The sequence below is a fragment of the Amphiprion ocellaris genome, chromosome 1, assembly GCF_022539595.1.
Source record: "Amphiprion ocellaris isolate individual 3 ecotype Okinawa chromosome 1, ASM2253959v1, whole genome shotgun sequence".
NCBI lineage: Eukaryota > Metazoa > Chordata > Actinopteri > Pomacentridae > Amphiprion > Amphiprion ocellaris.
The window spans coordinates 27,059,802-27,074,948 of NC_072766.1; the positions used below are offsets into that span (position 1 = coordinate 27,059,802).

The 15,147-nt window shown below is 39.4% G+C and overlaps 1 protein-coding gene across 2 annotated transcripts in view; it reads right to left on the reverse strand.

Annotated features, from left to right (window-relative positions):
* mmp15b (matrix metallopeptidase 15b) overlaps window positions 1–15,147 on the reverse strand; it is a 37,683-nt gene that overhangs the window by 7,512 nt on the left and 15,024 nt on the right. For both annotated transcript variants that reach the window (XM_023268168.3, XM_023268166.3), the window contains 5 exons: window positions 12,653–12,814; window positions 9,725–9,921; window positions 5,962–6,100; window positions 2,254–2,404; window positions 1,224–1,342 (listed from right to left, as the gene is read on the reverse strand). In XM_023268168.3, coding sequence (XP_023123936.1) covers window positions 1,224–1,342; window positions 2,254–2,404; window positions 5,962–6,100; window positions 9,725–9,921; window positions 12,653–12,814 — 768 coding nt within the window. The remainder of the gene's footprint in view (window positions 1–1,223; window positions 1,343–2,253; window positions 2,405–5,961; window positions 6,101–9,724; window positions 9,922–12,652; window positions 12,815–15,147) is intronic.

Sequence of the window (15,147 nt, forward strand, 5' to 3'; positions counted from 1 at the left end):
CAATTTAACCCCCTGAGCCTCAATTACTTGCTGGTGGGTTGAAAGGCATGTTATTTTTTAAAAATTGCCAACATTACACCACTTCCCACAGTAGGAAACTGTAAAAAGAGGAAGAATCAATATATTCTAAAGTTTCCAAGAGTTTCAATGGGAAAAGCAACCCAATCTAAGCTAAACATTGGGATTTTCATCAAAATCAGTTTAATCTACATGTCTATTTGAAAATTGGTCAATAATAAACTGAGTAGTCATTTGTGATTGAGCTGTGACCAACAGACATGAGACAAAATATCACACTATAGAAACAAATTAAACACGTCAGTAGTGAAATATCTACATTATCTCATTTCACCATTTTTTCCAGCATTGGTAACACCAGTGGGCACTTGGAAAAATGTTGTCCATATTGAACCCGGACTTTTTAAATTTTTGTATAATGACAACAAGACAAATTCAACATTCATATTTATTAATTTTCTTTTTTTTTCAGGATTTATGGCATTAAATTTAGCAAACTGCACAAAAGAGATGTTTGAGTTACCTCTATTTCTAGCCATGGTCATGCTGTTTTAGAGGTGCTTTATGCTATATATTGCAGAGAAAAATGAGCCCAGAGTCTGTTTGGGGTTCAGAGCATCGAAAGTATTGTTTGATTTGTGGGAAATTCTGCCAAGTCTTACAGTACGTGAGATGACTGCCACCGCTTTCATATTAATGTATAGCTTAAACAACAAAATTTGTAATCATTAGAGGAAGGATTTGTTCACCTCAGACATAAATAGGCTGTTTCCCTATGCTTTCAGTCTTCACACTAAGTAAAGCCAACTAACTCTTCCTTAATGAACTTAAATATTTTATTCAAAAATGCAAAAATGTAAAAATATGTTCTGGGATTGAGGGGAGTGATGCTTTTGCCAGCCAGATCACTCCTCTCCCTCTCACACCAACCAAGCACACTAGGACAAAAAGCACTTCACGTCAGCTCAAATTTATGTCCTTACAGACATAAATGCACACATCATCCATCCTCTTTCCTGATGATTTAATGACCATCCCCTTATTCTTTGTTTCAAGTGTGTCTGTCTGCCACTGACCCTCCTTGCCTTCACACACACACATGCACACACACACACACACACACACACACACACACACACACACACACACACACACACACACACACACATATATACATAGAAACCACTCTCCTTGTCACGGCTTACCTCCATCATCGCTGAGGAAAGCCCCCTTGGGTGTAGATGGCACTGATGATCCCCAAACGTTGATTGGCTTTGGGTAGCCTCGGTCAGCCGAGCGTGACTGTTCGTTGAAGCGCCAGTACCTGAAGACAGCAGCAGAGAAGATGGTTGCTACTGTTTATCAAATGTCTAAACAAGAAAAAGAAGATACAAATCCCTACTAGCAGCCAGCAGGGGGTGACTCTTCTTGTATAGAAATCTATGACAAAATAGCCACACTTCTCACCTCATCTTTCACCCCAGTAAACATTTTCCTGATGAGTGTATGGTCTCAGTTGCTACTTTTAGGATCTTTTGAATACAATATGATGTTCACTTTGTAAACTATGATCCCAACTACAGTAAAATAGGTGATAAAGCAGGGCATGTTTTAGAGCGGGGCTACTTTGTAATGATTGTGCATAGTATCGCCAGGTTCTCCAGTCAGTCTTCAGTCAAGCCCTGGCTCATTAAGTCCCGCTTCAAAAGACAAAGATGACCACAACTTAATGCCAAATTCAAGGTGGTCCATAACAGTTGTGTGGCCAATAGGTGATGTCAAGGTCGCTATGTGTTTTAAATTGGACTTTGAGCTAACGTGTCACATTTACCAAAAATTCATCATCTTAAGTTTGAAAAAATATAGAATATCATTACCTCTGCAGGAATTCAGTAGCAAAACAAAAATATTTATAAAGCCAATGCAACATTCATCAAAATGATAATAACTTAATCACTCTATTTTGTGAAAATCTAATTTTTACCTTGATTAATTTGTACATAAAATGTTCTTTTCTATATGCTAGAAGGCACAAGACTGAAATAAGCAGTCAATGTTCATTTAATGAGAAGGTGAGCTCAAGCTAGGTCTGCAAAAGGCTGTCTCAATACTCAAAAATAATCAAACTATCAATTAAACTATCAAACTATATGTATATATATCATACTAACATATTGGGTAGCAGATGAATAATAGAGTTTTATTATGAAGCTGACGTGTTGTAGGCTACATTACCAGTCTCCTTGAAAGAGGTAAGTGTAGCCAGATGGCTCCCACCAAATAGCTGTGTCTATTCGGTCGTAGGGAATGTCTTGACCATAATCAACCAACTCAAGTGGATATCCTGGTTCCAGGTTAGCCTCCCTGAAAAGCCAGAATCTGTTTCCTGAGGAGAGGAGAGGAGAGGAGAGGAGAGGAGAGGAGAGGAGAGGAGAGGAGAGGAGAGGAGAGGAGAGGAGAGGAGAGGAGAGGAGAGGAGAGGAGAGGAGAGGAGAGGAGAGGAGAGGAGAGGAGAGGAGAGGAGAGGAGAGGAGAGGAGAGGAGAGGAGAGGAGAGGAGAGGAAAACTGCTTTGTGATTCTTTTTGATGCATACATTGGGACATTCCCTATACACTCCCACTCATAACACTTCTGGACTCTGGAAAGTGTTAGCACACACAGTCAACCTCCATGTGCCACACAGACTTGGTTACACACACATCGTACACATTCAAGAATTTATGCACACAGACACACTGTGGCAAAAACAGATTTGCTTGTGCACGCACATTTAATTTGCTGGCAATTCTGGATAAGAACAATCCCAGAATCCAAACCAGCATTTACACGCACTTGTAAATTATAAGAATGCATTAATGATTTGCTGGCAAGCAATCAAAAAACACAGCAGAAGCGAGTACGACATTGTTGACTATGGAGTTTGGGTTTGGCTTGTAATTATCCATTAAGAGCGGCTTGTCTCATGTCAGAGTAAAGCAGACTTCTCGCTGAAGGGAGGGTTTTATTGTTTTTTCACAGTGTCGGACAGGGGGACTCTGTTCCTCCATTACATCTCTTTTTGGCTTCAGTCTGCCTCTCCCCCCCACCAACCCATCTATCCACCCACCTCCAGCCCCTTGCTCCTCGTTTAAAACGAAAGCTCTACACTCAGCATCTGGAGAGAACAAGAGGTTGACGCAATGCTTCCCAGGGTTCCTGTGGCGCACAGCTCTGATGTAAAATCCCATGACTTATTCCATGACTTTCAAAGTCCATGTCAAACCACTTCTATGACCAAAGGATTTGTTTCCTTCTTTCTGTGTTGGTTTTCTAAAGGGATAAATTGTGTTGTTTCTGCTACAGATGGGCATGTTTGAGATGAAAACTGCAGTAAAACCTCTGTGTAATGCAACAGCTCTGGAGCTGACTTGGATAAAAAAAAATTCTTTTATGATATTGCACTGAGAATTTGTAAAAACACAGAAGCCTACCAGTCAGAGCTAGCTTGCTGTGCTAACTGGCCTTCATCCACTTGAGATTACTTACGTTGTAAAATTTTGAAAATTCTACCACAAATATATACAATATTTTTTACCTAGAAAAATACCTAAATTACATTTGGGAATAATGATACAATTCAGTGTGTTAAAGTGATGGCATTCTGCAACTTTAGACAGAGGTGATTTTAACGTTTGTTTTTTTTTCACAGTGATTTTTAACGTGATTTTAACATGTTTCTCCTGGCTTCATTGAGAAACACACAACAAAATGACACAAAGAGCTACAGTACATGCACAGTATTTGTTGTACATGTGAGATTAGACATTAATCAAGTGACATGCAGAACAATGCACTAATGAACATGAAAAACGACTAGATCTAAATGTGTTATGTAACAAATTACTGAACTGCAGTGAATGAAATGGGACTCTGTATGCGACAGCTCACCTGTCTGAGGTGAACAATTTACATAGAGTGACTTAACATTTAATCCTGATCCACCTTGACTCCATGTTGTGGATAAATTATGAGAAATCAGTGAAGTTGATCTATGCATATAATGCACACACACTTTTTTGTTTTGGAAATGGTAACAGGGGCCCACTGCTGATTACTGCTGCTCAGAGAAAAGACTCCTACCAACAGCTGGAAGCTTTGTATGACTATCTGATAATGCAACTGCAGGCAGCTCAGACTTGTGATACGGGAATATTTCTAGGTCTGATTTGGTAGCGTCGTTGTCGTGACTTTTGAGGAAAAATGCCCAAGGTGCTCATTCAGACATGTAGCCAACTCAATCAGATGAACAGAAGAGGTGTTTTTCTGAAAAGGGCTTTAGACACAGTGGTAGGTGCCATTAGTGCTGACTGATGTGAAATGAATGCTGAAAGACGTAAACTCTTAACCACATGTCAGATTCTAAAGTAAGCCTAAGAACAAGAGCACATTTAGGCAGTTGAACCATTTTCAGCTCATGAATGATAACATTTCATACAAGAGCACAAGCACAAGATTGAGAAATGACTGCCGTCGTCAGGGCAACAGAAAGTAAAGTTCCTGATTGATCTGACTGGTTTAATTTAAAGGTTATAGTAAGTGACATGCCACTGTTGTGCATGTTCCACCTTGTCTTGTGCTCTCAGTCCTTCCCTACTTTCTTCCCTATTCTTATGTCTTGCTCCTCCTTTGATAATGGCTTGTAGCCAAGTGCCATACTGAGAGGTTTGCTCATGACATGACTCTCGTCATCATCAACAGTTGCCCCAAAGCCCGTAGCTCCACGAATCGAGCAGCATCAAAGGCAAAGTTCTTCCTTTTTCATTCAACAACTTTATCCACCTTTGTAAAAGACAAGCTGCTCTCGGTGACTCGCACTATAAATAATGAGCTGTGCTAAAAAGGATTTATACTCTGCATGCAGAATGCATTACGGATTGCTGCTTTCTTAAAGAGGTGGGGGGCTATATATATCCCCTGTATTATCTGCAGAAAACAAAAACCTCTCTAGAATCAGTTTTACTGCTAAAATATGACAGCACTAAGACATAAGGTTTGAAACTACCATGGAATATTATAATTGTGTTTGGGTTGGTAAAAAGAAACCAGATGGTAGATGATATTTGTATGCAGGAGAGTATACATGTTTTAATATGTAAGAGATCATTGTGGTCTATATACTCAGAGAAGTGTAATATCTGTTCTATAAAGCCAAGAAGAAGACTTTTTTTTAACCTTAAAGAGCTGACTTGCTGTTACATGAGTAAAACTCACTGACTTATGATAAGACTTAGATCATATACCTTAATACAGTATCAAATGCTTCCAGCTATTGTTCATTGGAATGGCAGAATCAACAGTGTAGCTTCACTTGAAACTTGAATCCACACAGTGCTGTTTTGTCACTCAACACTGCAAACGCGGCAGTCACACAAAGTTCATGTTACTATCCTTCAGGCTGTAAGGCAGTTAGAAGCTTAATTTAAATATTAGACATAGCTCTAAAGGTTGTTGTTGCTACTGGAAGTCTGTCATGCTGTAAAAATAACAACTAATAATACCAAAGAAAGAATATTTGAAACAGGCGCAGTTGAGACATTGCTGTTGGCTGGTAAGAGAAGTATGCATATGAGAGCAAATGTGTGTTAAAGCATTGTCCCATTCGCCCAACATGTACAAAGGCAAGTTATCAGGCCACGGAAATAACAAAAAATGCATGAAATTACGTTTGTGTACTTGAACTGTATTTTATAATTTTTAATTGCATAAAAATGTACTAGCACTCACCAGCTATTCCCTGCTCTTTTCTTAACAGTAATAAGTATATAAATGACAATAATGCCATTGGACTTTCCCATTTGGTTACAAGGTACAGACATTCTTGCAAAAAGATAATGGCTGTAGAATAGTGCCAGTGTGGGTGAAAAGTATGCATCCATCAGTGTGTTTGAGTTTCTGCTGCTTACCTTTAAAGAAGACGAACCTGCCATCATGTCTCTCATAGGCAGCATCTATGTCTCCAGGCAGACCCCTCCAGAAGTGACCAATGGGCATGGGGTAGTTATCAAGAACCCTGTTCTTACGCACCCGCCAGAACCAACGGCCCTGAGGAAACAAAATTAAGGAATGTGTTTGAGTGGGCATTGGTTTCTTATAGCATTTAATTACTCTCAATAATATCCCCAAAACAAAAACCACCCTCGCGATAGAGCATTTCTTCTCTACATGCACAAATGCATCTCTTTTCTTCTGTCTTTCTTAACTCCTGGCTGGCACTCAAAACCTTGAAATACAGTAAATCCAAACCTAAAATATCAGAGTTGGCAGAGAAACCGATCGGGTTCACATCTCACTCTATGCCCTTTACATAACACTTTTTATTCAGATAAGAACAAGAAGTGTGAAAAGGATACAAATAGCTGCATTAAGAAGAAGGTTTTCCTAAGCCACTTTTCATGTCAACTGAATGTAACTATTTGTCCAAATGGTGTCAGATAGTACTGTTGTAAAGATTAGTGGTCATTGTTCCAGGCTAACTGAGCTCTGCAGGATAACTAGACCAGAACGTACAATAAACTAACAATAGCAGAACACCAGCAGGCTAATAATAGCCAGTGTCCGCTCTGCTGGTTTTTGTCATGTCCCCTTGTTGCACTCTCACTTTTGTCATAGTGTGCTCTGAGATAACTTTTTAAAATAAGAACTGTGTCAAGCCAGTAGTGCAAAACAAGGGAAATGACCATTAGCACATATTTGTCCAAGCGCTGAATGACACTACTATGCTACTCTATACACTGTGCACACATCAGGCACGCAAATTTTCAACAGAAGTCTCATTTGTAAGTGATGAGTCAGTGCCCCTACTTGTCCTGGATACTATAACAGTAAAATGCTCAGTGCTGCTTCTTTCTGGCAAGCACACCTAGTTTTGTCCTTCACGCAGGACACTCTGGCAGACAGGACGGCGCAGCATAGTATGGAATGGAACAGTTTGTAGATGTGTTAGGCAGAAGTGACAAAACAGAACAAGACTGATCCCAACTTGGATGCTCTTTGATTTGTGTGGTCTGACAGCTTGCATTGTCTCAGATTAGGACTGAACTGACCATATTAGTCCTCAGCAGAGCAAAGCACATCTCTGAGTGGGAGTTTCAATATTGAGTGCAGCTCAGTATGCTTTGCAAGCTGTCTGTATGTCCATACTTCTGCTGCAAAGCGCACAAAAGAAACTTTCTCTAAAGAATGACAGCCCCTTTCCTCTTTTAATGAACAGGACTGCTTGGAGAAGAGAGTGTTACTGCTGTGTTACAGATTGCTCCCACTCATACAGTATATAACATAAGCTAGTTTGCCTGTGCAGAATAATAGCAGAGAAGAACAACCAGTAACATCTACAGTTTGGGAACAGTAAAGCATCACAAGAGAGGCATCAATTAAAAACTAATATGAGGATTATTTAAAGGTGAGCAACAGGAAAATTCACCGTAAGCCAAGCTCTAAATGATAATACAACATATGAACTATACCAGCCAGTACTAGCTGATAAGATTGTGTGTCAATGACATCTAAAGTGTGCATGTCACTTGCCAGTCTTTATCCTTCTGACATACTCTCTCACCACAAGACCATCAAGAGGTGAAAGATGACATAAAACTGCAGCATCTTCACCATCTGACCAGTTTCTCTCCTTTATGCATAGTGTTTAAAAAGCCTAAGACTAAATCAACATTAACACTACTGTACATCTACTGATACACAATGCATTCAGCCAGTAGCCTGTAGTCACAGTGGCTTTGTGTGACTGTATTTTAGCTTAGCAGTGCTTTGAACAAAATGCTAACTAGCATGCTCACATTGACAGCAAGCTGAGCATGCTTAGCAGGTGTAATGTTTCCTATGTTATAGTTAATCTGGTTATCTATGTTATTTAGAATATAACAATACTGGACAAGTTAAGATTTTCCCCTGATGATGGTACTAAATGAAACACCACCACAGAGTATAAATGTCTGAAGTCAATTTAATCCACCCATAATCTGCTGTTATATATAACTAAAATTAAAAATCGACATGAGTGAGCTAGTGGCAGTAAAGAAAAGCGAGAGGGTGACAAAAGTTTGGACAAAAGTGGTGCACCAGCTGACCGACAGTCCAATGCTGCAATCCATACAGTCACACAAATAGTTTCTGAAAATGAAAAAAATAAGCAGACGTGAATATGCTAGTAAATTTCTAGTTCAATTGGAAGGGACTGATGAAAAAGCAAGAAACCGAACTGACCAACAAAATCATATTACTTGCTTTTTGTCTGCGTTCAATCAGATCAGGTCATTTGTATTTTAAGAACCACTGGCAGGCAATCAATTGTTTAATTTGGGACACTGATTAATGCTGTCCAGTCTAGCTTTGTGACTTTGGATGAAACCCAGGAACATAGATTTACTAGCTGAAATGAAATCCAGGAGCACAGATATAACTGTCAGATCATGTGCAGCACAAGTCCAGTCAGGTCTTGCAACTACTGGTCAGTGTCAAACACACTTACAGTCAAAGATAGGAGACATTCATAGACTGATCTGTTTGTTTTGAAGGTCAGGACTGAGCTCTAGAATAGACCTTTTAAACTGTTCAAACTAAAAAGAAAATAAAATGTCTTACAACTGTCGACATACAGTCTTGCAGAAACATTTGTTAATTTTTTTCATGTCTATAATATCTTTAGTTTTAACTATTGACACATGTATTAATTGGCACCAAGTTAAAGATGTGTTTGATCATTTGATATTGTTCGACATTTTCAGCTGCTGCTACTCCTGATGTTCGTTGTCAGATGTCAAAATTTCAGACATATTGGTAACATTTGTGGAAGTGAAACTTGGGCTCCTTTACTGTAAAGTCTGAGCATTCTCTGTCCAGCTCAGTACAATATCGGTAAAGCTCTTCATTGTTCAGTGCTGTCAGCATTGGACACCTCCTCTGACCTCGCCCACAGAAACACATCATTGTTCGTCTTAGTAGAGCTGCACTATCTATAAACTATCATGAAAGCAATCCAGAAGAGGTGAAAACCCACCGGAGAACATGGAGGCCTATTTGCTGCTGAAATTTCAGTAAAGAGATGACCACATTAACCTCTTGAATTACTGACACTGACCGGCAACTATTACAACCACGTTTACTGAAAACACATGCTGCAGCAGATGTATGATAACAAATGACCACATGAAGGGATTGCACAATATCAAAAATACCCACAAGATGTAATAAATAATAAAACCAGTTAATGAAACAATTTTCTAAGAGAAATCTCTTGAAGGTAAAAACCGAGAAAATGGTTCAGTGCTGCTTCAGCTCTTCTGAATGTTTTGTGTAGGTTCAGAGGCTCTTTAAGGCGAACACCTGACCACTCCACACCCTTTTAACAGTGCTCCATCTCATAAAAGAACTCTGAACTTGTTGGTTTACAATCCACAGGGACCTGATTGAAAACAGACCCCTTGTTGGCTGTGCACGAGCTGTTTGCCTAAGGCCGATTCTCAGGAAAAGGATAACTAATTTATTGATGCAGTTAACTTGGCAAGACAGCTCCTCTGCTGGAAGCACACTGAATTTCTAAGCAAGGACATACTGTGAAATCAACCTTCATGAGGGTAGACCTATCTCATCTCATGTTTTAAGTTAATAAATTAAATCAAAATGCCCTTACTTCCAGATCCTTAAAGCAATTACCTTGAAAACAAACATTTCTCCTCGGAGCATAGCAACTGTGTCAAAGTTCCCTTCACAGATATTGGGTCCATAGTGATCTGGTCTTTCAGTGGTCCTCGGGCGATCAGGGTGCCGAGGAGGTATCTGAGGTGGCCTGGGCTCTGGGCGACGGGGTGTCACTGTGGGCAGGGCCTGGGTGGGGCTGCCATCTGGCTGACCTTCATGGAGTCACAAACAGAGTGGGTTAAAGTGAGTGGATTACTGATGAAAGAGAATGTTTAAATACACCCAAGTATTCTGGCTTAGATTGACTGTTTTGAGCACTTTCTAGTTATGTGCTGTGTATGTACATATTCCTATCCTGGTTTCAGAAACCTGGAAATGTCACAGGGAGTACTCTAGTAGAAACCAGGATACTGTGGTACCTTATTTAGGTTTCTGAACAGTCTTTGTTATTACAGAACACAGTTTCTAAGATGGTGAGAAACATGAACACAGTGCATTGACAAAAAGTAGCAGGTTTTTCATGTTCAACTAAAACATCAAAACCACAAAATAGTTTTCACTATTCAGAAAAATCTCAAAGAAATTTTCAACATTTTGGGGAATGCAATGAAACTATTACAACCAAATGTTTAAATGATCAGATTATGTTTTAAGAATTGACAGACATTTGATGATTCCAGTGAGAAATGGCTGCTTCTTCTGATCTTACCATGAGCGTTAATTATTATTATTGGGTTTACGACTGTTAGAAAAAAAACAAGACATTGAATAACATCTGCTGGGACTAAGCAACTATGATGGCGATTTTCTCAGTTTGGAGACGGGTGCTGATTACAGTTTTTCTCTATTAATAAGACACTGTTCCTGAAAAATAGCACACATTTCCCAAAACACTGCACCCTGTTTTCTTTATTAGGACACAATTCGCAAAGCACTGCACACTTGTGTCAAAAGCACACTTTATTGTCAAAATATGAACTTTGTTTTCAAAATTAGCACACACAAAGCAAAGTAGCACGCTGCACTGCTAAATACAAAACACTTCTCTCACTGTGTTTTCACATGAAGTATAAAAAAAATGATACAGTCCTCAAAAATGACAACTTAGACACAAATGCATCCTATAAATGAATCAGAGGGGGCCATTGCAGTGCCTGACTGTACATTATAAAATAAAAATAATGTTAGACAAAAGATACAGCACTGTATTGTACACAGTACAGTATGCAAATATTTTCACCACGTCTGCATCAATTCTTTCAGCCTGGTCAGGCCACAGGATCTCATCAACATCACATGCTAGTTTTCTCTGGCCAGGCAACGTGGAAAGAAAGACCTAGTGTGTCTGATCCAGCCCTGACATGCATCAACAGAAACATCACCACATGCCAAGACCACTGATTGCAAGAGATTTTCCCAAAGTATGGCTGCCGCTCATATACCTTCCACCTCCATGTAGAGAAGAATTCTTCTATAGGATTCATAAAGGGAGAATATGGTGGCAGAAAAACCACAATAACTTGAGGGTTCATATTGAACCATTACTGAATCAATAGTCCTCTATGAAAACTAACATTGTCCCAGATGTATTCATGTGGCCTATCATCAGAATCCAATTACAGTTACTGCACTCAATTGATAAACGCACACCAAACAGAGAAAAAGTCTGTCACGTACACCTTCTGTAATTTTACTAGCACTTATGAACCAGAATTATGCATTAGATTTTTCACAGTATTCTCAGAACATTTCTGACTGGTTGTATTGTTACAGTATAGACATGTCACTGAAGTGACAAACAACATTTAAATACCATGTAAAGTAAAACACAGTAAACCTGAAACCATTTACTTTATGCACCATCCTTACCATCTGCTGACCTTAACAACAGATTGCATTCTGAACAGCTAATTCTGCTTCCCAGCAGGTTTTATAGTGTGCAGTTCATTGGTAAAAGTGTTTTCAGTTTTGACCTGTTGTGTCTTAATTGTGACAGCAGTGTTGGAACAGTGTCCCAATTCTGCTTCCTAGTGTTCACTTTTTGAAAAATGTGTGCTATGAGTGAAAAAGTGTGTTCAAATGAGCAAAAAACGTCTTCAGTCTTTTGCAAAAAGAATGCAAGAGTTTTGGAAACTGTGTGTAAACCATGAACAGTGTTCAAAGTTTTGACACCAGAGTCTTGTTTTTGAGAAATGTGTACAGTCAGTTGGTGGCTGTGTGCAGTGAATGGAATTTAGTGTCTTATCAATTGAGAAAAACTGTAACAGGAAACAACTACTTTTGCTTTGTTTAAAAAAAAAATCTGCACTTCTAAACTTTCCTAATTAACATGTTACATCTCGAGTCTAATTTGGTTGCCTCGAAGTCAGTGCTCCCACCAAGAAACAGTGCAGCATGAAATCCATTGTAAAACCACAGCTGGAATGCTTGTTTTGAGGAGACACTGTGTGAGGAGATCAATCCTTATTTACACCTTTATAGTTAGCCAATAAAAGATTTGTAATTGAAGTAGCCACTGCAGCACTTTGGAGGTGCTTTAAAATGGAGCATGCTTTTCTTAGATGGTGCCCATCTACAATACTGGGACAAGCAAATGTCTTCAGCAGGTCATTCAATAGCATGTAGCACACTGTAGGAACCATCAACGACATGGTACCACAAGTGCAATCTATAGCTACCTGCTATGTCCTGTATAAAGCCCAAAGCCTCAGCCAGTGTTTTAGAAACAGCAACAGGAGCCCTGTGTGTTTTTCTGTGTTCAATGTTAGGGCCAATGTGAAATGTCTACATTGCAAACTGAAATGCGACTACTGTAATATGAATGGAACGGCGTGAATGTCCACATCAGTCAGTGCAGGTAGATGCAGAAACCATAAATTGGCATCAAAACCAAATAGACAGCAGAAGGGTTATCTAAAAAAAAACCCATCTGAAACATCCTACCATAGATCTGTTGTATGCCCCGCCGGTCATCTTCAGGTAGCTGGAAATTGTCGGTCTCCATCCATTGATAAAAGGGGGCCATGATGGCCAGGGGGTTGTTGGAATGCTCTAAACCCAGCGCGTGTCCCAACTCGTGGACTGCTACCAGAAAGAGGTCATTACCTGTATGAATAAAGTACAAATTAGGAGAACTGGGAAAGCTTGACAACACTCACTGTATTTCTAATCTTTTTATCTGTACAACACATGTGCCAATGTGCGTTATGCGGATATATGATTCACTGTTTTCGCCTAGTTCTGTTGTCAACAAAAAAATTCCACAGATGTGACACACAAATCACACACAGACTTACTAATGATTGCTGATATGAATCAATATACATCCCTACCCACTGCCACTGCAACAATATGACAACACTGACCACTGCATTAACTTCCCCTCAACACTAAAGAGCACTTGGAGATTTAAGGAAAGTAAAACCACAGCAAGTCAGGTTTAGATTTCACAGGTTTGAAATAGGTTTGAAATATTCCTATGAGTTAATCTGTGAAGTGAAGCCAGAACACAGATGGGTACTTTCCCTCACTCAATACCTCTTTGTTGTTGTGCAGCTGGGGCCCTGACCTGAGTGAACTTCGAACTTGCTTGCAATTTTGTTTGATTGGTCAGATTTGTGCCACTTACATCATACTGTTGGGGCACTTGGTGATGTCAGTGCTGTGCATGCAAAAGAAAAGGAGATGCTTTAGATGCCTGTCCTTGTGCATCTCCTAATCTCCTCTTCGAAACACGCACAAGGATACACACAGTTCATCTCCCCCACCATGTATAATTTCAGTCACATGAATGTCCTCATGGCATGCAAAGCTGCAGCTAACACTCAAGGGGAGAAAACAGCAGAGGGCAAGACAGAGCTCTAAGGATAGCTGAGAATGAATGAAGAGAACGAGAACTGAGAGCAAATAAAGAGGCCTTTTGGAGGTAACTGTGACAACCAAGAGTAAACTTCAAACATCTTAACACAGTCAGAAGTTCAGCCAATGCATCTATTGCTAATTCTGAGTACTCTACACACACACACACACACACACACACACACACACACACAGACACAGACACACATTTTTTGTCAGTGATGTCCTCTTTCAACTCATTGATTGTGTACTTGTTTACCACATCTCACACCTTATTCGTCAGCAACATGGGGACTTCCAGCATAGAAAAGGCTGACTAAAGCAGCACCTCTGCTAACAAAATGGAGTTTCCAAGCTTGCCCTGTCCTTTGCCAGAAACTTACTCACATTAGTCTCATTTGACCACAAAAGCTTCTGACCTTTAGTGCTACTGGCCTACAGTGTTTTTTCTGCGCAAGGTGTGTTAGTTATTTGGGTAAAGTGTAAAAGCTGTTTTTGTTTAACCATCTGGGCCTGAAAGGCTGTTTAATCACGTTGTGTGTCACATGTCTCACACCAAAAATCTTAAGCACAAAAGAATTGGGGGTTTTTTTTGCTCAAAATTAAGGTCAAGGAAAGGGAGCAACAACACAGTAATGGCAAAGAATGGATGAAATAGATTTGTGCTTTTACCGTCAACTGCTGTCATTTGAATTTTTTAAGTGTAACTATTGATTACAAAAGTGCTTTTTTTGGTGCCAGTCAGAGGAAGTTCAGAGGTCAGGGCAATTTTTGTTTCAAGGAAACTTGAACAAGAATGTGACTCGCCAAGTTTTTAATTTATACAGTTCCACAGCTTATAAACAATGGCAGTTCTGGAGGAATGTCCTTATATTAACTCTATTCAGTTTCAATAAAAGACAATATTTCAATATTAGCTAACTTTCTTATTATTATTGAGCAATACAAGTTTTTCAGTCACCCACTTATAATTTTGTCTACAAAATATTGAAAAAAACAACTCATGATTTAATAGCTTGTTTTTGTATGACTAACATTGTAAAGCCTAAATGACACAAAAGAGAAACATCAGTAAATCTTCACATCCGAGGTGATAAACTTTTGAATGTTTGGCATGTTTGCTTGATACATGACAACAATCTGGAAAGTGCAGTAAAATTGCTGTTGTCATGGCTACGAAAAAAAAAACCACTCATGGCTCTCCTGTTTACTGTCACTCTAATAGCCAAGTGAGCAACCTGCATGAATTATGTCAGCTCATAGAATGACAACATTTATATTTGACAAAATAAAGGGTCTATGTTTCAGTAATAATGCTACTGGAAGGCAGCAGACATTCTGCAGTTAAATGGAGACAGCATCAGTGAAAAGTTTGACTAGTTAGAGATGTGTCTAAGTAAAGTCAAGACCAGATTGTAATTTAGTTGTACTTTGCTTTTAAGCTGTGTAAGTAGTGTGGTGAAACAAAGGGACTAGTCTACAGATCTTCCCAAGTGGAACACACTCCCACTTACTGTGGCATTCCACCATCCCTGTGATCTGTCCTGCAACACATCCCACACACAGCTGATCACACAGAT